The 22,253-nt window shown below is 44.0% G+C and overlaps 1 protein-coding gene across 2 annotated transcripts in view; it reads right to left on the reverse strand.

Moving 5' to 3' along the window:
* LAMB2 (laminin subunit beta 2) overlaps nt 1–21,893 on the reverse strand; it is a 64,297-nt gene extending 42,404 nt beyond the window's left edge. Inside the window, exons 1-9 of one of the 2 annotated variants that reach the window (XR_003372227.2) lie at nt 21,298–21,893; nt 13,606–13,775; nt 12,441–12,576; nt 8,998–9,071; nt 5,757–5,945; nt 5,301–5,364; nt 2,661–2,866; nt 1,989–2,109; nt 1,010–1,198 (exon numbers count right to left, since the gene is read on the reverse strand). Coding sequence is in view for 1 of the 2 variants with exons in the window: in XM_026682625.2 (XP_026538410.2) it covers nt 1,010–1,198; nt 1,989–2,109; nt 2,661–2,866; nt 5,301–5,364; nt 5,757–5,945; nt 8,998–9,071; nt 12,441–12,576; nt 13,606–13,775; nt 21,298–21,355 (1,207 nt within the window). In the remaining variant the exon portion in view is untranslated. The remainder of the gene's footprint in view (nt 1–1,009; nt 1,199–1,988; nt 2,110–2,660; nt 2,867–5,300; nt 5,365–5,756; nt 5,946–8,997; nt 9,072–12,440; nt 12,577–13,605; nt 13,776–21,297) is intronic. The other variant, XM_026682625.2, reaches the window with a different exon arrangement.
* Between the last annotated feature and the right edge of the window lie 360 nt (nt 21,894–22,253).

Here is a 22,253-nt window from a genome sequence, read left to right on the forward strand (position 1 = left end):
GATGCACCCTCCCAAAAGCTATGTGCAATCTGGTTCAACTTATGGCTACAATTGAGCCTGAATTTTTTCTTGCTAAGCGAGGCACTTGTGAAGTGAGTTTTGACCCATGTTTGCAACTTTCTTACACAGTTGTAAAGTGGGTGACTACAGTTGTTAAGTTAGTAACACAGCTGTTAAGTGAATCTGGCTTCCTTTGCTTCTCAGAGGGTAGCAAACCCTAGGACACTGCAACCGTCATAAACACCAGTCAGTTGCATTGACAATGAAAGGGGAAATTTTGATAAGAATTAAAATGAATTTTATTGAACAATGAATGGAATAATAGCATGTGATAAAACTTGGAAATGTGATGGATATAAGAAAATGTGTGCAATTAATATAGAAATTGAATAAGAATATAGATAATATTGTAAAATAAGGCATGAGAATATTCAAAGAAAAATGAAATAAGCTATAATATGAAATGAAATTGGATAAAATGAGTGTAATGAATATAGAAATTGAATAAGAATATTGACAATATTGTAAAACAATGCCTGAGAATATTTAAAGAAAAATGGAATAAGTAATATGATATGAAATTGGATATGACAGCTGAATATGTAATCACGATCACGTTTATATGGAAATGTAAAAACCTGGAACCACACTGTTCACCTAAAGGGATGTTTTTTTTAAATACAAAAATAAAAAATGTATTGCAAAATAAAATAAAATAAATAAACACTTGTCAGTTGCCAAGTGTCTGCATTCTGATCCCGTTACTATGGGAATGCAACAACAGCCGTGTGAAAAAATGGTCATAAGTCACCTTTTTTCAGCGCCGTTGTAACTTCAAATGGTCCCTAAATGAATGGCTGTAAGTTGAGAAGTACCTGCGCTCTCATCCTCCAACTCTCCCTGTGGTGAAGAGTGGAGCCTGCCTTCGAGAAAATCCCTCTCTTCCTGCAGATTCCCAGATTCGGAGTCCATTTTCGTCTGCCCGCCCGCCCGCAGCTGCCTCCCTTACCTCTGCACATGCCAGGATCACGAATGTCCTTGGTGGGATCCTTATAGTAGAATGGTTTGCAGAACTGGCAGTGATGGCCCATGGTGTTGTGCTGGCATTGATCGCAGACGCCACCGCTGGCATTGCCCGTGGCCAGGTACACAGCCATGTCGAAGTGGCACTGGTGGGAATGTTGATTGCAGCTGCACTCTGAGGAGGGAGGAACGCAAAAGGGCTTCCCTCTACACTCCACCAGTCCATGATACTCCCCATCCTCCACCCACATCAGAAACAGCACCCAAGAGAGCGCACAGCTACATCCCCTGGATCACCTGGCTAGGAGGTAGAGGCTCTTCCTTAACCTTGCTTGCAAAACAGACGCTGATCCGAACCAGCGGTCTATGCACATAAGAGAGCATGGTTGCTGAGACCTGTCCCAAACCTGAGACAGCCCTTCTCTAAACCACGTCCCGTATAAAAGATTCCTGCGCCTAATTTATTTCCTGTGTGTCAACAATCCCGTGGGATCTGTTTGACCAAGTTCTGTGGGACCTGCTACCCCTTAAGAATCCATCCACTGTTCCTGCTTGAAAGATACGTCTTTCTCTGTGTTTCAAATGCTATATTAATTAATTGACAAGCCGCTTTGCTGCACCCTAATGAACATGTGGAAGAAATCTGTGGTTTTTCCAGATGTTGCTATACTTAAAGACTTCTTAGCATCCCTCACTATAGGCCACGATCGACGTATTTTTGGGAGTGACTCTGTCCAGTAACATCTGAAAGGCTTCAGGCTACTTGATCCCTCAGGGGAAGGGAACCTTCTGTGTGGTAAATCTCTTGTAACGATAATAATTGGCGGAGTATGTGGCTTTACCAACAACACCCCTCCTCTAAGGTCCTCTCTGTAAATGTTTTGGTAGGACACATGCCATTTCTGACCCCACAGCCTCCCTCAATTTATCTTTAGAGGCACCACGGTGTTCACACACACACTCACTCTTGCAGGCGTTGGTGCGGCGTCCCTCAGCCGGGCGCCAGGGCAGGTCATGGTAGAAGTCGTTGCATAGCTCACAATTCAGCCCTTTGGTGTTGTGTTTGCAGACACAGCGACCGTGGACCTGTTAGTATTCAAACAAAGGCGGCAACACAATCTCAGCAGCAGAGGACAGACCCTCCGCACGCAGGGACAAGGATCATGTGGTCTAGGCAGTGGTGGGACAACCGGTTCGCTAATCGCGCGCTTCAGGTCCCGAAGACGAAACTCAAATACTTTGGCCACCTAATGAGAAGGAAGGACTCACTGGAGAAGAGCCTGATGCTGGGAACGACTGAGGGCAAAAAAAGAAGGGGATGGCAGAGAATGAGGTGGCTGGATGGAGTCCCTGAAGCAGTCGGCGTGAGCCTAAATGGACTCCAGAAGATGGTAGAGGACAGGAAGGCCTGGAGGAACGTTGTCCATGGGTCACAATGGGTCGGACACGACTTTGTGACTAACAACAACATCATGTCATCCCTAAGTTTTTTCATTTAAGTTAAACCTACCGAGATCCCTTAGCCATTCATCCTAAGGCTTGGTCTCCAGGCCCCTTATCATGTTTGTCACTGTCCTCTGTACTCTTTCTTGGGTCTCAGCGTCTTTTTTTATTGTTGTTCTATCAGGAGGCCTTACCATGCCTTCCACATCAGCAGCAGGATTGCCAGCGAGAGGGGCACATTCCGAGGCATGCCCGTAGCAGAAGCAGTTGCCCCGCAACACCATCTCGTACACCGCGTAGTAGTATTTCTCCTTGATTTCCCGACGTGAATCCAAGAGGTTGTCTCCCAGGGTGTGCAATTTAGTCAAGTTCATCCTCAGGTTGGTGACTTTCAGGAGATCTGGGCATTGAAATCATGAGGCGCAAGAAGATCGTAAGATTGTGGTGAATAAAGGGGGATATTTGTAGCTCAGGATTTACACGAGGGGTCCTTGGTGCTCTCTGAGCTTGCTTGTTTTCTTGCAGACGTTTCATTACCCTAACTAGGTAATGCCATCAGTGCTAGTAAGGAATGGGGTTTGCTCTCAGTTTATATTCTGGTGTCTTGCTTGTCTGTGGGTGTCCGTGGGTGTCTTGGAGGTTCTTTGGTTGGGCTGTATGCTGTTGGCTTCTTTGACAGTTTCTTGACTGGGATTTTGTTTATTTGACTATTGGTCTGATGTTAACTCTGGAATTAATCTATGCTGATCTAGGTGCTGATTGTTGGTGGAGAGGTGCTGGAGTCTTTTTGTTCCTTTTTGAGCTGGATGCTTGTCTCTTTTGCATAGTCTATAGATGTGGTTAATGTCTATGTGTCTATTGATGGCTGATTTGTCAGATTGCCAGGCTTCTAGAAATTCTTTGGCGTTTTTGGCTTGGTCTTGGATGGTCACATTTTCCCAATGGAAACTATGGTTAAATCTGTCTATACTGTCAGCTTTGGAAGCCATATTGAGGCCAGACGCTTCCACACTGCCAAATTCTTGAGCTTGGGAAAAGGAGAGGGAGGAAGTTCTTGGAGTGTATGTGGTTAGACATAATAGCATTCTTCTGCTAAGTCAAGGTCATGTTATTTCTGCACCTGGGTGAGGGTTCATCTCAAGTTGGGACGGATGGTGATTGGGGCATGTGATGCAGTGATTGGATGCAGGGGGTGGATTTGTAGTTTTTACTTATTGCAAGGAAGCCCGAAACTTTCAGATTTGGCATTTCCCAGTTGTGCCACTTACTATCCAAATAAAACAGAACTTTTGAGAAGAGGTTTGTCTCAGGGTTATTGTTTGGAGTGGAGGGTTGCTGGAACGCTGACATTATCCCGAATCTGAAAGTTCTGGGTTTCTCTGACATATACATTGTGCAATTAAATAATTTTCATCATGTCTCCTGACTGCTCGTTGGTGTTTGTGGATGTGTTCTGCTGGTCTTCCGCCTGTTTGTCCTACATCGTGGTTGTTACAGCCAACAGCCCAACCAAAGATTCTCTAAGACCATCCCCACCAACACTGACAGGCAAGCCACTGGAATATAAACTGACAGCAAACTACACACCTTACTAGCACCGATGATGTTACCTAGTTTGGGTACTGAAACGTCTGCAAGAAAATAAGCAAGCTCAGAGAACCCCAAGGACCCCTCAAGATAGTTATGAGAAAGCAAGAAGCTTGACCATTTTAGCTTAGCTGGCTTGTACAAGGTATCAGCTAGAGTCAGAAAAATGTGCACCACATTAGGGAGGAGGGAAGGCAACAAGGGATAGTAAATGCCCAGACAGATCCTTGGAGCCAACAGAGCAATTGCTAGAGCAAAAAATACATCGAGGGCCAAAATTAACTAGCCTGAAATAGGGCAAAAGACAAGGCCAGCTGCAGACTGCACTGCGAACGGAGTAAACTAATCAGTTCGCTAAATAAATCTCTCCTTGTTTAATATGGGTAGGGATGTGTGTGTGTTTGTGTGCTACATAGACTGGTCTAGGACATTTTCTCGTTGGGAAGAGATTCTTGTGGTAATAGCATGTTTACCTAGCATTTGGAGTCTAGTGGGGAATATATATTTTTCAGAAGAATCATCGAGTTGGAACAGAACTGGAAAAGTTGGAAAAGTAATTTCATAATCCCCTTTACTGCCAATAAAAGAGGTCCCTGGATAGTTCTTCACCCATGATAAATGGCTATGCAGTTTCTTCTTAAAATACTCCAGTTGAGTATTCTGGATATGGAACTGCCTGCCTTTGGAAACCATACTCGTCAACAGATTGATATTTAGCACCTGAGACTAAAGAAATGGCCTTGCCCAAAGAAATGACTTTGAAATGTATTCTTATCTTTATTGCCAATGGTGGCTGAGAATTTTAGAAGCTGTAGTAATTTCAACACATATGGATGCTCCTAAAAAAGCAAAGGCTTTACTTAGTTGCATGTAAAATAGTGTGGTCCATTCCTTGAATGTTGCAATGTTGCCTGGAGCATTCTATTCCTCCACCCACACCCCCAAGAACACACCAACCTATTTGGGTTTTTCCTAAACTAGGAAAGAATTTGCAATATTTTGGACATAGCCCAGCTCTGAAAACCTTGAAGGGAAGTGAGGTATATTAAATCCTTTCTATACCTCAAACTAATGTTCTACTTCAGTGTTTCTCAATCTTGATAATTTTAAGATCTGGACTTCAACACCCAGAATTCCTCACCTGGAATACTGGATGGGGAATTCTGGGAGCTGAAGTCCACATATCTTAAAGTTGGTAAGGTAGAGAAATACTGTTCTATTCAGAATCCATAAAAAAACAAACTCACTCTGAATTTTTGGACTGTAGGGGTCATGGATTGGAACAGCTGGATCCAGCACTCTGTAGATGACCTAGAACAAAGAAGAAAGAAATAATAGAGAGAAGAGAAGGAACCCTGGTTGAACGCAGTAGCTTTGATTACAGGTTGTCAACATACAACCCTTGTGCAGCTTGCTAACCAATGACCTACCCATTGTGCAATCTTTGCTTGCACTGGTCATTACATGAACCAATGGTTCATCATGGGTGAGGTTTTGTTGAAAACCAGAAGTGCCGGTTTTTGGCAAAACTGTCATAAAACGTGGTCATGATGTGACTGCAAAGAGAATCCAACTTTGGAATCTCAAATCCAGGTCTTAAGTCCCCTTTTTCAGGTTGGCCATGGGATCAATAAGTGATTGGTCATAAGTCAAGGACTATCTATACTCAACTTTGCAGCCCTGAAGCCAGGAGTCACACTCACCTCCCCTTCTGTAGAAGGTTCAATTTCCGAGTATCGCGACTCACAGATGACATCATCCACACGTCTCAAGGGTCCAATGGAGGCAGTGGGGAAAAATGCTGCACAGTCATAGGCAAAGTAGCGGTACACCTGCCAGGTGCGGCCAAAGTCTGCCGAGCGCTCCATCACCATGGCTGCAGGTCGGAAGGTCTGCGGGGTAGAAATCACTCCAGATTGGACTGGAGATCTACAAGAATCATTCTGTGTGTCTTCTGGTTATCGTCGGAAGTGTTGCTCAGCGTTTAGTTTTTATTATGATTCTACATTGCCGTGATGGCGAACCTATGGCACGCCATCCCAGCCATTTGTGCGGGCATGCGAGCCCCAGCCAAACTTACCTGCACTGTGCATGTGTGTGCCTCCAAGCTGATTTTTGACTCGTTTGAGGCCTTTTTTGCCTTTCTGGAGGCTCGAGGGAAGCCTCTGAAGCCTTTGGAGGCCAAAAAAACGGGCCTTCTGGTAATACCGGAAGTGCTGAAACTGGAAATGCCGAGACGGGCCCGTTTTTCGGCCTCCAAAGGCTGCAGAGGCTTCCCTCGAGCCTCCAGGAGGGTGAAAAAGGCCTCAAGCGGGCTGAAAACCAGCTGGGAGATGCGCACATGTGTAGGCAGGAGGGATTGCGTGCGCATGCGCGGGGCGGCAGGGTGCATCGCGCGCGCTTTCGGCACACCCACAACACATCACTGCTATATTGTCTGCATTTAAAATTACTGTATTGTTATTATTATTAATAGTAGCAGTACCATCTTGATCATTATTGCTGTCATTATTAATTGTCCGTGTTATATCTTGCCTGGAGTGAAGCTGGATTGAGGGGGTGTATAAATTGCACAAATAAATAAAATAATGAGATGCGATAATGATAAAGGAATAAATATAAACATGAGTGAACCAATCCCTACATTATACATTTTGTGTGAAGACCTATCAGCCCTTCAAGGCAGGCCAGGACAAGAAACAGACATCACAAAAATCTCTAGAGTTTTATTTTATTGAGACAGGCTAGCAATAGGTTTGATTTGGTTAAGGAGAGGAAATATCAGACTTCCGTAATAGAATTGTGGAAGCCTGATGATATTTTTCCTTCCCTCTTTTAAACCTAAGAGAATCAAAGCGGGACAATTCTGAGTTCCTCTCTCACCTGAGCTAAGTTTTATGAATGGTTACCACATATTTTCTGCAAGGTCATTTCTGTATTTGTCCACGTGGCCCTAGATTTTTATGTTTTAGCTACACTATCAGGGATACAGTCAACTCTTGATTTAAGAACCTCAATTTACAAGCATCATGTTTAATGGATAAAGTGTATTGAATGAGGTTGTGCTATGCTGCAATACTGACAGGGATGTTGCTTTAGGGAAGTGAAAGGAAGGGAAAAGAAGGGAATTTAACAAAGTCATCTTTACAACCTCCCTCCAGAAGTTGTGAATGCTCCAACACTGGAAGTTTTTAAGAAGAGATTGGACAACCATTTGTCTGCAGCTTTCAGAAAAGATGTTTTATGTTTTTTATGTTTTATGTTTTGTATGTTTGTGTATTGTTTTTGAAAGGCAATAAAATTTTAATTAGTAAGAAATATAATTTGGATAATAGAATGAAAAGGAGAAGTTGGGATAAGATACGAAGTTGAACAGATAACGTAAATATATATATTATAATTTCGAACTATTTTGTATGTTCTATTGGTTTTCTTAGAAAAGATCTTTTATGTTATTATGCCTTGATTGTTTGTGTATTGTTTTGTAAAACTAATAAAATTTGTCTTTAAAAAAAATAAAAAATGAAATGGTATAGGATTTCCTGCCTGAGCAGGGGGTTGGACTAGAAGACTTCCAACTCTGTTATTCTGTTATTCCTCTCAATAACCCATCAAATCAACTGCTAATTATACATGTTTACATAATAGATGAAACACATTTAATCCGATATTTTACGAAGTAGTTTTATAAGGCTTTCCCCCACACACATTTCCTAAGAAGACTTATTTGCATCATGGTACACAATGGAATTTCAGTCTTATAGGAAACTGCGTACAAAGGTGTTGCCTTTAGATACTGTAGGCAGGAAAAGTCGGCATGGAAATGGGCCTCTGTTCTGCACTTTAAATAAAGGCCCTCCCTTGTGAAGAACTGTATAAGGCAGAGGTCTCCAACCTTGGCAACTTTAAGCCTGGCGGACTTCAATTCCCAGAATTCCCTAGCTAGATTTCCCAGCCAGCAAAGCTGGCTGGAGAATTCTGGGAATTGAAGTCCGCCAGGCTTAAAGTCGCCAAGGTTGGAGACCTCTGGTATAAGGCAACAAAGGCTCCCCAAAGAGAAACTCATTCAAAGAAGAAGACATCATGGGAACCCGCCCCTATGGCCTATGGCAGTGGCGGCTAACCTTTTTCGGCTCCCGTATTGATAATCGTGCGCGCGCTTGTGTGCGTTTGCATGCCAGCACCCAGAAGACGCCTGCGCGTGCGACTCCCCCCTCACGTAGCACGTCCCTGTGCATGCACGCGCGTCTCCTGCACACACACCCTCTGTCCCCTGCGGATGCACCCCAGATACCCGACAATCAGCTGCTGGGCAGCGGTGTGCACGCGCATGCGCAGTGGGGCTCTTCCAGGCGACCTCTTGCATGCCGGGGGGAATGGCTCTGTATGCCACTTCCGGCCGGGGTGGGATTCTACTAGTTCGGACTGGTTCTATAGAACTGGTTGTTACAATTCTGCACAGTTCAGAGAACCGGAAAATTGCACCACTGGCTGGCCTCTCCCCTCCCCATCCACCCTGCCCAGGAGGCTTCCCTGAGGTCTAGTCAGGGGTGGTATTCAGAGTGTCGCGGGGAGAAGTGGCCTGAGAGCAGAGCTGAACCTTCCTTAGGACTGAAGCTTCTATTTTTCAGTGCAAACTCAGGGAGCAGATTGCAGAAAGGTAGATCTCTGAGTGAATCTGTGATTCTGCAAGCAACTCAATCTGCCTGCCTGCTTTGCCTGATTTTGGGTAAAAGTTGCTCTTTTTAAAATATAAATGTAAATATAAATATTTACAATATTTACATACAAGCCACCGCCCAGCCAGTCACGTGACCCCCCCAAGCCACACCCACAAATTAGGCCACGCCCACAGAACCGGTTGTTAAGAAATTTGAATCCCACCCCTGATTTCCAGCGTGGTATCGGTTCGCCAACACGGGTCTATGGTCAAATGGAACGTACCTTGAAAGTCATGATTAAATGCGTGAAATGGAATTCAGCCTCTAAGTCCAGGCGGATACTGACTTGCTCCACTCCTAAAGAAATAAAGAGATGGGGGTCCAGAAAAATATCGGGGCAATGGTTTCTGACCTAATTTTATTTATTTATTAAATTTATATACCGCCATCTCGCTGCTTGAAGTGACTCTAGGCTGCTATTTTGGAAGGAAATCCAAGATTCCTCAGAAACTGATTGGGATTCTCATTATAGAAAATCAATGATGGCGATGACCCAATTTCCTGAATGACGGCTGGCCCACTGTTGCTCTTCTTCCCATCCAAACTAACATTGGTCACTGTTTCTCAACCTTGACGACTTTAATATATGTGGACTTCAACTCCAAGAATTCCCTAGCCAGCATGGGGAATTCTGAGAGTTGAAATCCACGTATCTTAAAGTTGCGAAGATTGAGAAACACTGTTGTTGGGTAGCAATAGCAATAGCACCTAGACTTATATACTGCTTCACAGTGCTTTACGACACTCTCTAAGCGGTTTACACAGTCAGCTTATTGCCCCCAACAAATCTGGGTCATCATTTTATCAACCTCGGAAGGATGGAAGGACGAGTCAACCTTGAGCCTGGTGGGATTCGATCTGCCAAATTGCAGGCAGCCGGCAATCAGCAGAAGTAGCCTGCAGTACTGCACTCTAACCACTGCGCCATCGTGGGTATCTTCTATGAGCCATGGAGAAATCTAAGAACTCCCCCTTCCCTCTATATGTACAACATGCAGGGATGTCTTAGCTGCAGCAGCTGCCAAAATCCCAGCACTAACAGCTGACAAGGAAGGCAAACCTTTTTAAACAAAATTTCCCCACCACCATTCACTATGACTGCCTTGTAAACCATATAGATAGCAGGAAAGAGTCCTGAACGTATAAGATTCTACCATTAGGTCAGACAGAGATGAGCTATAAAGAAATGAACCCAAGCACATTTCTGCATTCATGATCCAAAAATGTAATTCCAGATAATATTGATAATATATTGGATTTCATGTGTGACTTTTTATAACTGAGTTTGCTAGCTTCCTGGGAGGTGTGGTTCAAAAATAAAACAAAATACAGTAAGCACAGGGCATCTTAAATTACCGGTATACATATATTCACAATGCTTTTTGCAAAGTAAACAAAAAATCAGGCCGGTTTCAATGCCTTAGAACTGTGCAATTTTTTTTTCTTATACAGTTCCTCTGATCCAAACAATCTGCTCTTACTACTTTTTAAGAACATATAAAAACCCTTTTTTGCAACAACAACAAAAAATAGATAAAACATTCCAAGCAAACTGTTGTTTTCATTGCTTTCTTTTTGGCTGTAAACTGCCTCTCTGATGGTTTGTTTGTTTTTTTTAAGCTGAGAAAGGGGAAAAATGATTCATCCTGTCCACCCTCTCCAATCTGGAACAAAGGATAAGAGCAATTCCAGATGAATCTAGGCAGAAGCAGCACCTGAGAACTTTGCAGAACCAGCAGAAGACCCGATTAAGGAGAACTTGAGCTGTGTGGGTGATTTTTGGACCCTGAAAGAGACAGTCTGGCTGCCAGAGGCCAGTTGCCGGTGCTGAGTTCCTCTTTGAGAAGCTGGCTCTTCCTCTAGGAGCACCCACCCCCACCTGGCAAAAATCAGAGGAGGAAAGGACTTGGTTGTACATTTCCCCTGCGTGGGAGAAAAAGGAAAGCAACAGGACTCTGGGGAAGCCCCCTCTCCTCCTCTGGCTCAGAGGTGACATGTTCTGAACAAAGAACACGCAGATCCAGGGCAGGCCAGCCAATTGTGAGGTTGGCTGGCTGCAGAGAAACACACACACGTATCTAGTAGTCCCGCTGGTAGACAGCTTACAACACCCTTGCGATGGTACAGCAGGGATCAGGCCATCCAGCTCCCATCAGCCTCACCTCTCCTACGCAGAGCCCTGTGCGCTATGGTAAAGCCAGAGGTGGTCTTCAGCAGGTTCTGACCAGTTCCGGAGAACCGGTAGCAGAAAGTTCGAGTAGTTTGGAGAACCAGCAAATGCCACCTCTGACTGGCCCCCACCTATTCCCTGCCTCTCAAATCCCAGCTGATCGGCTGCGTCTTCTTTTGTTGCCCTGCACAGGAGAACGGAGCTGGAAAGCAGGTTAGTGTGGAGGGGAGGGAATGGGGGATTTTGCAGTTTATTGTTCCCCTGCCATGCCCACCAAGCCACGCCCACAGAACCGTTAGTAAAAAAAAAAAATTTGAATCCCACCACTGGGTAAAGCATCTGAAGGGTGACTCGGGCACTAGACATTGAGTAGCCTGAGAGGACGTTCGGATGTTTTCCTTGTTACCCTTATAAAAGGCCTTAACGCACCTTTCTCGGAAAGCTCTTCCTCCTGATTAAGCAACGGGTCATAAGATGAGGACTGCCTGGTATTCAGCAATAAATCTTATATAGTGTGATAAATCTAAAGTCTAATCAATAAAGAGATTATCCAGCCTCATGGATGACATTAAATTGGGGGTGGGGGGGAATGATCACTTAAACGAGAGCTTTCTCATGGTTTTTCTTACAATCGCTTCCTTTTTTTTTCTTTCCACGAAAATATCTATAGAACAACACATTTGCACAATGCCTTTTAACTAGCAGCAATTCACATATTTTATGTTATGTTATGTTATGTTATGTTATGTTATGTTATGTTATGTTATGTTATGTTATGTTATGTTATTTATTATTTATTTATCCATTTATTTATTTATTTGAGTTGTCAATCGCTTACAAGATAATAGGTATAAGAATAAACATGAGTAAGAATACAGGAAATAGGTATGAATAAATGGGGACAATAGGACAGGGACGGTAAGCACAAAGCACGCCCTTTACAGACCTCTTAGGAATGGGGTGAGGTCAATAGTGGATAGTTTAAGGTTAAAGGAGTGGGGGGTTAGAGGATGTAACAAGAGAGTCAGGTAGCACATTCCAGACATTGACCACTCTGTTGCTGAATCTCCTTGCCCCAATGTAAGGGTGACATACAAACCATTTCCTAAGCCCATCCACATCTCAGGGTGGCTAAGATAACTCGAGAACATTTATGGTGCTCTACTCTGAATGGTAGTCCCGTTTATTTCGTTATTTACGGGACTTACATGGTCGCCTGTCTCATACAATGATTCTATCCATAAAACTTAGTTAAAAACACACCCTTTCCGGCTGGTGTTAGATCAAACATCTTTATAGCTCAACTCCCCATGAGGGGTTCTTGGTATTCCCTGATCTTGGTTGTTTTCTTGCAGATGTTTCATTACCAAACTAAGTAACATCATCAGCGCAGACACCTTAAAGATCGGACAACTGATTTGCACTGATGATTGCCTGTACAACTCCTCAAAAACTTATCATCCTGGCATTTATGTATGGAGATTTACATTTCTTACCATTCTCTGACTGCCACCAGGTCTTCTTCCGATAGCGAGCAAAGGCAGTGATGACATTGTCAATGCGATGGCTGTTACGGTTGGACACAGGGTCATAAGGTCGACGTGAGTCACAGACAAAACACTTTTTCTCATCCTGTTAAAGAAATGGAGCCACATAGAGACTGTTCTCCCCACGAAAATGGATTCGAGACAGAATTTGATACGGAAGAAACTTGATTTTTATCATATATAAACATACAGAGAAGGAGCTATTAGCTTTTGTACTGCAAAAAAAATAGTTCTGAATCCTGCAAGGTAGGATTACTAATGAACAGAAGTCCAATTACTGGGGCCTTATTTCAACAACATTTTGTTGTTAAGTGAATCCATGGTGGCCACATGACCATGGGACACTGCAAGCAGCTGTAAATGTAGGCGGATGGCCCAGTCACTCTCTCACAATCCTAGGAAGGAGATAATGGCAAACCACTTTGAAATCTTGTCATGAAAGGGACTTGTCTAATTGTCAGGAGTCAACAATGACTTGAAGACACAAATTATTATTATTGTTGTTGTTGTTGTTGTTATTAATCATCGCACAGTCAGCCAGATGTTCAGACTGGGTTTGGCATTTTTGTGTACCTATCGAGTCCTTACCGAGGACCTGGGATAGGCAAATCTGGATGTTTGACGGTATTACAGATATCGCCGCAGGATAGAACCTGTTCCAAGTAAAGCCGCCTTCTGCAATTGACTGAAAATTTTTCAATGTCAGTGGTGTTCAAGTGGTGCTCCAGTTGCTTTGGGATTGCACCCAAGGCACCTATTACTATTGGCACTACCCTTGCTTCCCTTTGCCACAGCCGTTCTATTTCTATTCGTAGGTCTTTGTATTTTGGTATCTTCTCCACTTCTGTCTCTTCTCTTCTGCTGTCTCCAGGCACCGCCACATTATTATCATCTCTTTTATTCATTAAACACGAAACTCAGTCAACTGAACACTTAAGAATGTATCACAAATATTATGACTGGCTCTGATGGTTGATACAGGTTGCTGCAGCATCCTAGGCACCAAGCCTTTTCTTAAGATGTACAATGTTCCGAGTAATGCAGTTTTTTGCAGTTCCGCTTGTATCATCATCATCATCATCATCTCTACCTACCTTTGCTATCCAACACTCACCTGCAAATGACTGACAATGCAATAAGGCTGTGGGTGTCGCAGTCCACAGGTAGAAGTGACAGAGAGTCGATCAGCCCTGCCTACCAGCAGATCTCCAGTGGCTGGGTAGCAGCTGCCGTGGGAACAGCCATGGGGATGTTCAGGTTCCTGGCACAGCAGTCCTCCCAGCACTGTGGAGACAGAAGGTGTCCAAGAAACTATTATCCTGGAGACAGGGTAGGGCCTTAGAAAGCACTGAACCATTGGGATCTGAATTACAAGCAGAGAATTAAGATTTCACTTTGCAGCATTTTGATTTGTTAAAAGCAAAGTCTGAGTTTCAGGTAGGGCAAAACTGTAATTTTCCAACTGAAAAATTATTGGAAGAGAAACTTGTTCTACTGCATAATTATTCAAGAGCAAATTATTGGATCAGGGCAAGATATCTATTTAGTATCCATCAAAAAAAGACATCTCAGATCTGGTTATAAAAGTTAATTAAACAAAATATGTTTTTAAGGTCTACTGGACTCCCCAAAGAATGTATTTGAAATGTTGGACATCATTACAAAGAAATTTTGAGGGTTCACTGACCCATATCAAATGTGATTGTTTGCTATTATTTTAGAATAGTGTATTAATGTATGTAAATATGTTTATGGGAAACTCTCTAAATGTTAATGATGTTGGTGTGATGTTGGACTATGTATCTAAACTTTGGAATCTTTATCGGGAATTGTATCAACCATGGCAGATGGCCAAAATAATTATATTGAGAAATTGGAATAGTGATATTAATTCAGATGTTAAGGGATTATTGTCAGAAATGTGTGATTTATCTGTTTGTGATTATGTGTGTGCAACACAGAATAGGCAAAGCACCCCCTGGCCCTGCTCCCTTCCTCACCAGCTGTTCCTCCTCCTTGACTCCATTCTGTCCGTAAAGTCAATCAATCAGAATAGAGCTGGAAGGGACCTTCGAGGTCTTCTAGTCAACCCCCTGCTCAAGCTGGAAACCCTATATCATTTCAGACAAGCGGCTGTCCAGTCTCTTCTTAAAAAACCCCAGTGTTGGAGCACCCACAATTTCTGGAGGCAAGCTGCTCCAGTGGTTAATTGTCCTCACTGTGGAGAAGTTTCTCCTTAATTCCAGATTGCTTCTCTCCTTGATTAGTTTCCATCCATTGTTTCTTGTCCTGCCCTCAGGTGCTTTGGAAAATAAGTTGACCGCCTCTTCTTTTTGCGGCAGCCGCCCCTCAAATACTAGAATACTGCTATCTTGTCACCCCTGGTCTTTCTTTTCTCTAACCATAAGACCCAAGTGCCTTAAAAGCTTTTGAAATTAATAAACTCCAAAATAAACAACACAAGTTGAATAAAATGTAAGAATCACTACTAACAGAATCAAGTAGTCAGCAACATTTGGAAGGGGGGAATGGACTTAGGATGTTCCTTTCTTTTCCTTTTCCTTTCTTTTCCTTTCTCTTTCCCTTCTTTTCCTTTCTTTTCTTTTCCTTTCCTCTCTTCTTCCCCTTTCCTTTCTCTTCCCTCTCCTTTCCTTTCCCTCAGAGGTGGTATTCAGCAGGTTCTGACCAGTTCTGGAGAACCGGTAGCGGGAATTTTGAATAGTATGGAATACCACCTCTGACTGGCCCCGCCCCCATCTCTTCTCTGCCTCCCGAGTCCCAGCTGATTGGCTGGGTCTTCTTTCCTTGCCTTGCACAGGAGAACGGAGCTGGAAAGAAGGTTAGTGGGGTGGGGAGGGAATGGGGATTTTGCAGTATCCTTCCCCTGCCACGCCCACCAAGCCACGCCCACAGAACCGGTAGTAATTTTTTTTGAATCCCACCACTGCTTTCCGTATACATAGGTAGTCTTCAACTTACAACCACAATGGAGCCCAACATTTCTGTTGTTAAGCAAGACGGTTGTTAAGTGAGTTTCACCCCATATTACGACCTTTCTTGCCACAATTATTAAGAGAATCACTGCAGTTATAAAGTTAGTAACACAGTTAAGCGCATGTGTCTTCCCCATTGACTTTGCTTGTCAGAAGGTCGCAAAAGGGGATCACATGACCCCCCCGAGATGCTGCAACCATCATAAATATGAGTCAGTTGCCAAGCATCTGAATTCCAATCATGTGACCGTGGGGAGGTTGCAATGGTTGTAAGTGTGAAAAACGTTCCTAAGTCACATTTTTCAGTACCATTGTTAACTTTGAACGGTCACTAAACAAACTGTTGTAAGTTGAGGTCTACCTGTAATTGCCAATCACTGATCTGCAGATTCCTTTTTGTTATGAACTGTGAGGCAGAGTGAAGGACTGTGGGCTTATACCGTTATATTATTTCACCTAGCATACTATTTCACTGTTATGTTATTCCAGACCCTGTTTCCTGAAAGAGCTATGGCAGCATTCAGAAACTGACCAGAAGTGACCACAAAATTGTGCCCACATTCAGCTTGAAAACCCAGTTTGTTTCCCAACGTTAAAGACCTCACTTTGGCTCCCATGTCCAGGCTGGTAAAACCTAACAATTTTTCCACACCATAAAGCTGGATGGTGTGGGAATAAGGGATTTTTCTTTTCTTTTAATACTATCCCTATAGAGAAAAATAAATTAAGCTTAAAGTTGGGCAGAAGATGAAGAAAACATTATGGGAACAAAATGGAGAACTGCTACACGGGCAAGTCCTCAACTTACAATTGACCAGTTAGTGACTGTTCAAAGCTACAAAGGATTACCCCAAAAGGTATGTTACAACCAAACATCCTACTGTCCTGTCCCCACTTTAGATACATGACTGGATTTTGGACACTTGGCAACCGGCCTGCATTTACAGTCATTTATAGAATCCTGCAGTTACGTGACCATGATTTACAAAGTTTTTGCCAAAAAAAAAAAAAAAAAAGGCATTTACTTCCAGTTGTCAGTAAAAACGCCCCGTAGCTAACTGTGGGTTTGGTTAGCAACCATGGCATTCGCTGAATGACCACCAGAAAACACGGATATAAAATTGGATCATTCGGGTGACAACATGCTTTACGGATTTATGACCATAATGGCCAGGCTCCATTACAGTCATAAGTCAAGGACTACTTATAATCAAAGGAAGACTTTGCTGTGCAAGTGGGGAGTACACCCTGGGACACTTAAACTAGGTGCCTGAAGAAAAGAAAGGATTCAGAACTCTTAACACCTCTGAAAGTAAAGGAAAGAGACCAAGAAAAAAGACAGAGCAGGCATCGCTAAATACTTCAACAAAATTCACTACATTTAATCAGAAAAATGTATGGCTCAATCCTCTGCATATTTACTGAGCAGTGTTTTCCTGGAGGCTAAATAGAAATGATTTCCAGGTAACTATGTAAGTTATATTTCCTTGAATTCACCGTGTTTTTTTTATTGGCTGCGTTATACCCAAATTAAAGAAAACTCATCTTCCGTGCATTCTATTTCTTACTAGGAAAGAAGTATTTTTTTTCAGACTCTTGAAGAAATAGTTTATGGAAAGAATACCTGTTTTATTGAATTAATTATTTTAGAGGGTCTTCCTGTAAGTACAGCTTATTTTCCATTTGATGTGCTTGACTTTTTTCTTGTTTCTTGACAATATACAGGGAGCGATTGGCAAACACTCCAGAGTCTTATGCATTCCATAGCACTTGGCCCCCAGTCAGGTTTTTTTTAACTTAAATATGCCTCCCTCCCTCCCCCCACTAAATAACATCCATCATCACATACCATCATACCAGAGACGTCTTTCTCAGTCTAATGGGGGAAGAGAGGGGAAAGGGGCCAAATCATTTTGTCACGAACAAAAGTTCCCTCTGAATATAAAAATATTAATTCTGCAAATTTTAATGAAGAATTCGAACTTTAACGAAGACAGAACAGGGGTGGTCTTCAGTTTGTCTGTTTATTATTCAGGTTTAAGAGATGCCCACATTTTATCTTTAGAAAGAAACCTGAGATATTAATAAAAGGCTCGGGTGAATCGAAACTCTATGTCTTAAACAGATGTGAATTGGAAAAAAAATACTTTGAACAAAAGTTTACAAGAGTCCCACTCAAAATTTTGCCCAAAAAAAGTAATAAAAATATTAAAATCCAGAGATTGGTGCAGTAGTTAAGGCACCAGGCTACAAATTGGGAGTTGGTGAATTCTAATCCCACATTAAACAAGAAGTCAGCTGGGTGACTTTGGGTCTGTTAGTCTCTCTCTCAGATCTTGGAAGAAAGAGGCGAAGGAAAACCACTTAAATTTGCAAGAAAACTGCTGGAACCAGGCAATCTCCAGAAGTCAAAACTGATCCGAAAGCAATCCAGGTAATTCTCAGCTTACTACATCATTGGAACCCAAATTCCTATTGCTAAACAAGACAGTTGTTAAGTGAGTTGTGTGCCCTATTTAACAATCTTTTTGCTACTGTGAATCACGATAGTTGTTAAATGAATCATGCAGTTATTAAGTGAATCTGACTTTCCCATTGACTCTGCTTGTCGGAACCCGGCTGGAAAGGTTGCAGATGGTGATCACATGACCCAGAGGGCAACTATCATGAATATAAAACAGTTGTCATGCACCCGAATTTTGATCGGGTGACCTTGGGGAGGCTGCAGTAATCGTTAAATGTGAAACCCTTATATTTTATATATGATATTATCCTTATATTTTCGCCATTACTTTCTGTGACGCTGTAACTTTGGTCACTAAATGAATGGTTGTAGGTCAAGGACTACGTGTAATCAATCCAGAGCTGGTTTTAAACCTGGAATGAATTCAGTTTGGTTTGAGGTGAGTCGCATTCCCCATCTGCGAAAATGGAGCTCAAGGCTATTTGATTGTTATAGTGAGAAGAAGGTGGAGGGCAGATTCCAACATGCTCTGCAAATTCAAGAACGGGCAGTGGCTTTTTTTGTCATCACGACCCTCCCTCTATCTATGCTCTGCCCCAGGCAGCTGCTACTTCGGTGATCCTCACACAGATACAAATCACACTCTTTGGCCCTAAAGGATCCTAGCGGGCCTTTCCGATCTTCCTTCTTCCAGATTCTTTATCCTTCCACCTGTTTCTATGGCTCATGCAAGGGTGGGGCTGGAAAAGAGAAATGTCAAAGCTGGCCTCCCCTCCCCTTCCTTTAGGCCTGAGAGCGGAAGCTGCAGCACTGCCAGAAATAACCCTAGCGGGGATTGGCTCTGTTGTTCGGGCCAGCCTGGCCCTGGTCCAGGGATGTGGGGGCTGAGAGTTGCATTTGTGAATGATGGCTGAGTTTCAGAGAACATCTCCTCCCAGAGAGGCTGCGGCGGGGAGTCGATGGTCCAGCCTCAAGCAGGCATCACAATCCTGTGAGTGGGGGGTCCTGCTGGATTCCACGGGGCGGTGACTTTCTCTCCACCCTACCGAAGCTTTTTGCTGCAGAATGGCATGCAAACCATTCTTCCAATCCACCTGCTTCTTCTAAATCCCATCCCGCCCCCCGCCGCCGCCCCTCAGCTGCCAGGGAGGTGCGGCAAGTGGGAGCCTTCAATCTCCCCACCACCCTCTCACATTTGCAAGGCTGCTTCCAGGCAGCTGGCCAAGTCCCTGAGCCTCAAATCCTCTGGAGCCAAAACTTCAAAGGGGGATTGGGAACAAAGGCTCCAGCTGGTGGAAATGGGTGTACAGCTTCCCTACAACCAAGGTTGGATAGAAATCAGGAATGCACAGACCACACACTCCATGCACTCCAAAGGCATTGGGGGCAGGGGAAGATATGGAGGTACGGAGGTTAAAGGGGGCGCACAGATTAAAAACAGGTAGATAGACCCACATGATTATTTAATGGATTGCAACTTGGATTACTAGTCTCAGAATGGATAGGTATTTTGGAAGTCAAAATCTTTACTTGAGAAAGGCACCACAGTTAGGGAAGTTGCCATAAACTCGTGTTCACAAGTATAAAACTCTGGTCCCACTGATAAGGACTACACCACAAATGAGGGTCTCATCAATTATTACTATGAAGACTGAATCAAGGAGATTCAGGAGTGTAAAATCTACGTGCCCCATGCCATTTGTAGGTAAGAGGAGCCTTTCCCTCCTGCTCCTATGACAGATGGTGCTTTTTTATATTTATCTTCACAGAGGACATGATGTAAGCCCTTTGGCTCTAAGTAAGAGCATCTCCAGTCGGGCACTTATTTCAATCTATCCTTCCCTCCCTGAGAGTTTCTCCTGCACAAACAGTCATAGGACTGAGCTGCTGATTATCGGAGCAGAGGAAAAAAATATCAGGCCGTCAGGGCTTTCCACATCACAGCATTTGGAAAGGGCCACTTGTTGATTTTCTGCTCTCTGCGCAATGTGAAAGCAAGTCAGCCTGTTCAGAGTTAAAGTGGCAATCCCCAACCCAGAACATTAAATCCCAGCCTTCAGTTAGAGTAATGGTTCTCAATCTATGGTCTGCGGATCCCTGGGGGCCTCCCACGACGTTGTCACAGAGAGTCCGTGAAGGCTTGAAGAAATGTTACGATTTAAATTTCGAGTTAAGTTTTTGGGGGCCGTGTGGCCACAAAAGGTATTTAAAGGGGGTGCGTGGTGAAAAAAAGATTGAGAACCACTGTCTTAGAAAGACCGCAGGTGGTCCTCGACTTACAACAGTTTGTTTACTGACCATTTGAAGTTACAACAGCACTGGGAAAAAGTGACTGAAGACCATTTTTCACACTGATGACCATCACAGCATCCCCGCAATCATGAGAATTTACATTCGGTTGCTTGACAACTGGTTCATATTTACGACGGTTGCAGTGTCCAGGGGACATGTCATCCCCTTTGGCGACCTTCTGACAAGCCAAGTCAAAGGGGATGTTAAGATTCACTTCACAGCCATGTGAGTGTTTTAACAACTGAAGTGATTCACGTAAGAACTGTGGCAAGGAGTCGTAAACCGAGGCAAAACTCACTTAACAAATTTCTCGCTTAGCAACAGAAATGTTGGGGCTCAATTGTGTCCGTAAGTAGAGGACTACAATTAGAGTTCTGTTATTGACCAAGTGTGATTGGACACGCAAGGAATTTGTCTTTAGCGCAAATGCTCTCAGTGTACATAAAAGAAAAGGTACATTCGTCAGGAGTCAAGAATCATCAGGTACAACGCTTAATGATAGTCATAGGGTACAATAAGCAATCAGATCATGGTAGCAACTACCTGTAGTTGGGACTCCCCCATCATCCTCATTCATCCCCAAAGTAGAGAGACCACTCTCCTATTGGCACCACATGCACACACACAGATCCATAGAGTCATGCACTAATTTGGAGCAGACTGCTACACCGACACCCCCTACCCCAAACTGGTCTCAAAATCCTTTGGTGCGCCTTTCACGAGGAAGGAGGTGGTTGGTTGAGACTAAAAGGTGGCCGGCTCCTTCGGGGATGACCAGCAACTCCCTGCTCTCTCTCTCCGAGACCTCTCGGCTCTACACAACCCGGCTTGACACCCCAGAAAAGCAAAACAAACACCCGAAACCACACTGGCGACTATTGCACCCCGGCGCTTTTCGCCTCCTCTCCTTTCTCTCTCTCTTTCTCCTTCTCAGCTAGCCCGGAGCGGGCACCCTCCTCTCTTCCAGTGTAACCAACTCTTCCCGCCAATTAGGGGTTTGACAGGCCAAGCCGGCGGCAGGTCCCCCATCTCTGAGATGGACGCGAGGAAGACTCACCTGCCAGGAGGAAAGCCCCCACTCTGATACCCGATGCTGTCGGCTTGGAGGGAGCCATGGCGAGGAGAGCTGATCCACAAGCGGCAGCCAAAAGATGATGCTAGGAAATGGGGACCTGAGGCGGAGATCTTTCCAAGGACGGGGCAGGACGGGGCTGGCGGGGTCAGCCTTTCACTTCGCCCGTGCCGCGCCTTAGACTCGGGACTTCTGCAGCTGGCCCGGGTCACCCCTTTTTTTTTCCTTCTTCCCCGTCCCACCAGCTTCGCCCGGGCGCTCACCTTCCCCCCTCCCCTCCCTCCCGCGCTGCGGGGAAATAAAATAGCAGCTCGTTTCGTTTCACGCCGGCGTCACGGGCCGCTCCAAACATTAACTTCGTCGGAAAAAGTTAGCCACAGGGCCGAAGGAAAAGCGCGGGCCGGATTCTGCTGGGATCCGGGGAGCGGGGTGGGGGGTGGAAATGCCCGTAAAGCGCAAAAGAGGCCCGCGCGCCCGTTTGCAAATTCGGTTCTTCTGCACCGTCCTAAGTTTGGAAAACTCTGCCTGGACGCCCCTCCCGATGGTTTATTTACTTGTTGGCTGCACGCCAGGGGAGCTGCTAAGCCATTTGCGTTTGAAAATATTTACTTCAAGTTCAGTGTCAGCAATTATTATTTTTTTAAAAATAACAAGGCAGTTTTGCCGATTTAGAATCTTTTTTTTTTAACCCCTGCAGGTTTCAAACAGAAGACGGCATGGATACAACTGAGAAGCAGCTGGATTCTGACGAGCCGATTATTACTCGCATCAAAGGTGGCCTTCACTTGCTTAGCAAATTATCAGGCCGGGGGAGGTTTTTATTCCTGAAGATCGGGAGTGCTCACCTGATTATATCTGAATTGCATATATTTGGGCAGCAATTTTCAATGGAGTGTTTTAAAGCCATTTATGACAATCTGTGATTAGCCTTTCTGCTTAGT

Source organism: Notechis scutatus, chromosome 2 (assembly GCF_049901735.1).
Source record: "Notechis scutatus isolate UNSWTSFEM ecotype Mainland chromosome 2, rNotScu1.2, whole genome shotgun sequence".
In the NCBI taxonomy this organism is placed as follows: domain Eukaryota; kingdom Metazoa; phylum Chordata; class Lepidosauria; order Squamata; family Elapidae; genus Notechis; species Notechis scutatus.